Source organism: Coffea eugenioides, chromosome 5, assembly GCF_003713205.1.
Source record: "Coffea eugenioides isolate CCC68of chromosome 5, Ceug_1.0, whole genome shotgun sequence".
Lineage (NCBI taxonomy): Eukaryota > Viridiplantae > Streptophyta > Magnoliopsida > Gentianales > Rubiaceae > Coffea > Coffea eugenioides.
The window spans coordinates 37259415-37265805 of NC_040039.1; the positions used below are offsets into that span (position 1 = coordinate 37259415).

A 6391-nucleotide genomic window follows, 5' to 3' on the forward strand; every position below is an offset into this window, starting at 1 on the left:
GTATACTTAATTCATGCAATATACAATTCATATGGATACATGATAATTATTTAGAGTATATGAACCATTACTCTATGTTTCATATAAAGTAACTTAATAAATCACAAGATATACTCTTTAGATATTAAGTATGATTTTTTGTGTTTTATACCAATACAAAAAAGAACAAAAATGGCTAACCATTCAAGAAACCAATTTTAATTCAATTCAAGTTCAATTTGGTAAAAATGAACTCAATTTTAATATCGGGTTGAAGTCTAGAAGGGTAAAATCAATTTTGATCGATTTCAATTAACCAATTAATCGATCGAATCTCACCCCTAGTTCAAGAGGAGACATCAAGCCTTACAAGGGAGAAAGAAGGATAAAGGCTGTTTAATAGTTGAACTAGATGTTTCATAGTCATCTAACTAATTTTTCCATCAATGGAGCTGTGACTACCATTTCTATTAGTTAAGCTAGTCTTGGATACAATGGAGTGGAAGTTTGCAGTCTATACAAGTACATCTTCCATATGGAAAAATCGATTTAGTTTCAAAGTACTAATTCTTGGAAATGAGATTTTGATCACTCCGAAGGTTCTGAAGCATCAAGTAGCTAAAAGGTGTTAAATTGGAGCTACGTCTAAAAGAGAGAGAGAAAGAGAAATACGTCTAAATGAAAAGATCTGTTTTGAAAAAATGTTTAACATGTTTTTCAAGCATTTTATTATCATACATCGCATTCATTTTTTAAATGAAGTGTTATGTTATTATAGCACAGTTTTTATTGTGCTTTTCCCAGAAAATGTCAATGATGAAATCTCTCTTGGATGAACATGTGAATTTCAAAAATTAAATGCAAGTATGAAACCAATACTTAACCAGTTAACCTTAAAACAACAAAAGTCTCATATTCCTCAACTTGATTTGTAAATCTGCACAAACACAAATACCAGAGCTGCAGACTTGTAAACTGTGGATGATGGAATCCCATATTTTCCTTTCTCAAATAACCCTTTCAAGAATGCCCAGAAACATAAGACCACCCATATGCTACATACCAATTCTCCTATTCCCCACTCTATTTGACCTCCCCTCCTTTGTATGAAACTCGAGAATCCAATACCCAAAGCAATCAAATTTACCATCAAAATGACTGTGCCAGGCACAAAAACTGGTGAATTATCAAATGTGAACCTTCCTGGTTTCTCATCACTATCTTCAATGCTTGAACTTTGTTCTTTCTTTGTAACTTCAAATACTGTCTCAGACAACCTCAGGATCTTGAATATGACACTAAGGAATCCACATAACCATGCAGTCATGGCAATTATTCTAGCCATTCTATGGTTATTCCACCATGATTTTATTGATTGATTTGTTTGAATGTATTCTGATACACAATACGTGTTAAAGATCACAAAAATGGAAATTGGTATTAGTATAGCTGGTTCGTTCACCTGCATGTTCAAAAAATTAATATGTTATTAATCAAGAATTTGAGTCCCATAAAAAATTACAAATAGGCCTAACAATTGCAGAGCATCTATTTTTAGTCCCTCATATGAAAGTGATGCATTAAGATCCCTACACATTGAAAGCTTAAAAATTTGTCCCGGATCACTTTTCAACCATATTTGTCTATAAAAGTGTCACGTTCATACCACATGCTAATGAATTGATGAGTAAAAATGGAAGTAGACAACTTTTATCAAGAAAAATGCTACTTCATACCATATTCTCATTTCACATAGCTCTTTCTATCATATATATTAGTTAGGAATCAAATACAACTAAATAGTTGAAAGGCTTAAGTATAAAAGAAATGAAAGACTTGAGGGGCTTTATTTCCACATTTCAAAATCAGAGTTAAGAAATCCATGCTTTATTATCCCTTTCCTTCCGTCCTTTCGAGTATATCTCGTTAAAAGCTTAAAAAGAAATGTGTTTATGTTGGCTATATAAAGTTACAATTTGCTAATAAGCATACTTACATAGATAATGGATATTGAACTCTTCATCCACCCTTGTGCATATCTCGGGAAAACAAAGACAAAATATATATATATATATATAAAGGATTAATCTTATATCACTATCAGTGTATATATTATCACCATTAAATATATGATAAATGTGCAAAATTTGAATTTGAAATTCAAAATTTACTTATATATCATCCATCTAATCGTGATAATGTATACACTGTCAAAGGAGGACAACAAAAAGGATATTTCGGTTCACAAAAGTTGAACCTTACAAGGGAGAACGACAAAAAGCAATAAATAGAAAAAATATTTTGCAAAACAAACATGGGTTGCCTTTACCTTCGGTAGGAAATTTGTGTTGGTCAAAATGCAATATGCAGGTAGAGCAGCATAACATATTTCGAAGATCGACCTTGGGCCCCAAAGAAGGAAATAGAGATAGACCAAGCATTGCCTGAACTCCAACCTTCTGAACAAAGTTCCCAAGAATGGGCTTTTAGGAGTGAATAGTATTTCAAGAAGTCCAGTGGAGCATCTCTTTTGCTGGATCAGTGTATTAGGCCCACATGATGGAGCAGTCCCAAGAAAGCCTTTTGGGTTGGTCCTCAACCACATTGTTCTCCAACCTCTCCAATGGATATTAAGCCCAGTAAGTACATCTTCCGTTATAGATCCATATATCCAACCAATCTGAAAATATATAAAAGAGGACAATGGTTCATCCATTTGGGATTTGTGTATTAAATTTGACTGTAATTTATTATAAAATTTGAAGAAAAATTTTGTGTATTTAGGGTTTGGAAAAATTAAAAAAAAAATTCTTTTTTTTCTCGTTCTTTCCTCTTTGAAGAAAATTTTGAAGAAAAATTTTGTGTATTTTCTTCTCCCTCTCCACACCAGATCTGCTCTTCTTTCCCTCTTATCCTTATTGCCACCACCACCAGTTGCCACCTTTCTCCGTCTCTCTTCCCCTCCCTTCCCTTTCTCCCTCTCTTTTTCTCTCATCTCTTCTTCTCCATTCTCCTTCTTTCCACCTTTCCTTGCCACCCCTTCTCCCGCCCTCTTTCTCACCCTAACACGAGGGTGGGGGAGGAGGAGGGCAAGGAAGTTGGGTGAAGAAAGGAGAAAAAAGGAACGACATGGGAAGAAGGGAATGAGGAAGAGAGGGGAGAGGAGAGAACGAGGAGAAAGGGAGGGAGGAGAAAGGGAAGGAGGAAAGAGGAGAGGGTAGTTGAGAAAAAAATTGGAGAGGGAAGAGGTGGCGGTGGCAGAGGTGCTGGCTAGCGGAAGTGCCAATGGAGAGTGGTGGGCTTAGGGGAGGGGGGGAAGGAGGAAGGAGAAGAAATGAAAAAAAAAAAAGAAAAATTATAAGTGTTTTGAGATATTTTGAATGCGTATTAAAAAAATTTGGGGTGTTTTAAGAGGTTCTTATAGACAAAGTTATTATCTATTAAAACCAGCCCAAAATGCCAAGGTCCCGAGCAGACCCAAGATAAGCTCACCAAACTCACAAATAACAATAAGGTTCTTCCATCTAGCGCTAGATTACAATAAGTTTCTTCCATTCGGTACCATGACACAAAGCTAGTTATTTGCCACTAGAGTATAACTTTTTTTTGGAATAGTGTTTGTAATTCATGATTAGGTGATAATTTTAGAGTTCGAATGGTGGGTATATATATAGGATTAATTTTATAGACACTGTCAGTGTATACACTACCACCATTAGATTTATAATACATGCGTAAAATTTGAATTTGAAATTAAAAATTTGTTCATGTGTCATCCATCCAATCATGATAATGTATACATTCACAGTGTATATAAAATTTACTCATATATATATATATATATATATTCCTTGCACGTGTGCACACTTATCTTGTATCCTTAATGCACCAAATTTCAAAAACATAAACAATATTGTTGTTTCATTTCTTTATGAACTTTGGATTAAGTAGGGCCTCAAAGGTTAATTTTTTTGGAAAGGTAAAATTAAACCAGAAAACTTCCTAAATGTAAGGAAAACTAAAAAATATAAATGTGCATGTTATGGACATATGTGTGTATGAAAAGTCAAAAATAAAAATAAAATCCATTGAGTTTTACCATCTTAATATTTCGTTTATAGAGTGAAAATGATGAACTACAAATTGTATATTCTGTTTATAGAGTAAAAACAAATGAAAAGGATGAAAGTGCAAATTGTAGGTAAAATGTTCTCACCTCTTTGCCCCATGAAGTACCGTACTCATAACCACAGCTAGCAACTTGGCATGCCTCATCAATGGATTTGGAGATAGATTCAGGACTTTCTGCAGTTCTGCTTGATGAAGATAAAGCCTGAGCCACAAATTTGTTGAATTTTGTGGATTTTCCAAAAGTTTTCTCTAAATCTCCAATGTTCATCTTTCCTGAGAATAATAGTGCAATAGAATGTCACAAGTCCTTTGTGTGTCATATTCGATAAAGTGACAAAATGACTTTTTGCGTGTCATATTGGCTTCTGATAATAAAGGATTTTCAAGTGGGGCTTACAAGTTAAATTCTATTCAATTCAAATTGGTTCATATAATTCTTATTATATTTGGAATAAATTCATATAGTTTGATGTAATCTTAACTTGTTTGTATAAGTTGACAAATTCAAATCTATACTAAAATTATACAAGTTAATATATACTATATGTATATATATATATATATATATATAAGTTGTACAAATTGCGTCAACTGGTTTGAATTAAACGGAACTTAACTTGTGATCCCCTAATCCTTTCAAGTGATTCTCAAAAATTAAATATTACTCCTCGGTTCAGCACAATAAGGTCATCGCTTTCTGTGAGGTAATTAAAAGTTCTATTCATGGTTTGAGACGAAAGAAGGAAGTAGCAATTCCTTTTCCAACTGGCCTTCTCACTGAAGACATGTTCAGATGAATTTTTTGTTATTGTTTCTATGTTTCTTTAGCACTCCTGAGAGGTATATAGATATTTTTCTGTACATGTAGGAGTATTTATTGTACAAAATAATCAACAAAAAAATGCTTTCCAACGTGAATTAGCTTTCAATTGATGATACCCTAGTGCATGAAAACAAAACAAAGGTGACAGCTAATAACTTTCATACCATGGCCTGATTTGTCCTCTGGTGATGAGCCATATATGACTTTTCTTCTATGAAAGCATCCTGTCCCTCCGTATAAGGGGCCTTGATGCCCAGCCATTCCTCTCCCCAAGTACTGATTAAACAACATCAAACAAAATGGAGTAATTTTCAAATGGCATGTGGCAGACAAAGTGAAGTAAATTACAAAGGGCATTTGTCAAACTCACTTCCTGACATTTTCTTGAAGACTAAAGCATTGCAAAACAAATAAATAAATAAATAATTTGCTCTAAACTCCCTTGAAGTTTGTCAACTTTGTAACGATTTCTCTTTTTCATTTGAAACGCTTTTTCTTTGTGAGTTTTTAAAATATCACTGATCATTTGTAATTCTAAATACATCTAGGAATTAAAAGGTACAACCAATATGTCTTCAAATTGTTATTATAAGCAGAAGAGGGAATAAGACACTTAAATCAAATTAACCTTCCTTATAGCAATTTATATTGTTAACAATTCACCCCTGTATATGTATTTTTTTGTAGGGAGCTAGTTTTTCACTTTCATTTTCTACGACATTTGTAGGAGTAAAACTTCATAATAACAAATAAGTTATTCTTTTGTTATCAAATTCATTTTCTAAAATTCAACATTGGAGAAGATTTATAACATCATAATACTTGAAGGAAAAAATGTTTGAGTATGATTTCAAAAAAACCAAAAGGAAGAAGTATTAAAACTTTGCTGGTGGAATGATGAGATTTACTTACTTTAATCGTCACAACCATTTGGTTTCCGAAAGGGTCATCCTTCAATCCATCATAGAACTGTTGGGGAAACTGCACAAATCCGCAGTCCGTTTCATCCTTGACACCAAGAAGAAGACACATTGCATGCAGGACAACTTGTGGATTATTGGCAAACATGTCACAGTCTACATTCAGCATGAAAGGAGCATTTGTCATCACACCGGAGACTCTTGCCTATGGAAAATTTCCAAAGTAATTTATCAATATTTATGCACATTAATTTTGGTAAAAATAAAATAAAATCTCAAATAAAAATAGAAAATTGATTACTACTCTAGTAAAATTTTGGTTTTACCAGAACATTCATTGCTCCTGCTTTGAAATGGTGAGCATGATTTGGGCGCTTTTCTCTGGAGATGTAGACAATATGAGGCAGCCCATCTGGAAGACCTTCCTTGTTCTCCGATATTACCTACATTGCATATTGTTTAATTGGTCAACATGTCACATTTACTGTACAAGTAAACTTCTTTTCACTTGAAAGTTTCCTAGTGCACCATATAGTTA

At 33.4% G+C, this 6391-nt stretch overlaps 1 protein-coding gene across 1 annotated transcript in view; it reads right to left on the reverse strand.

Annotated features, from left to right (window-relative positions):
* Window positions 1–846: 846 nt before the first annotated feature.
* LOC113771532 (cellulose synthase-like protein H1) overlaps window positions 847–6391 on the reverse strand; it is an 18842-nt gene continuing 13297 nt past the window's right edge. Inside the window, exons 3-8 of the mRNA XM_027316108.1 lie at window positions 6180–6296; window positions 5846–6058; window positions 5080–5209; window positions 4196–4365; window positions 2309–2659; window positions 847–1441 (exon numbers count right to left, since the gene is read on the reverse strand). Coding sequence (XP_027171909.1) covers window positions 899–1441; window positions 2309–2659; window positions 4196–4365; window positions 5080–5209; window positions 5846–6058; window positions 6180–6296 — 1524 coding nt within the window. The 3' untranslated portion in view covers window positions 847–898. The remainder of the gene's footprint in view (window positions 1442–2308; window positions 2660–4195; window positions 4366–5079; window positions 5210–5845; window positions 6059–6179; window positions 6297–6391) is intronic.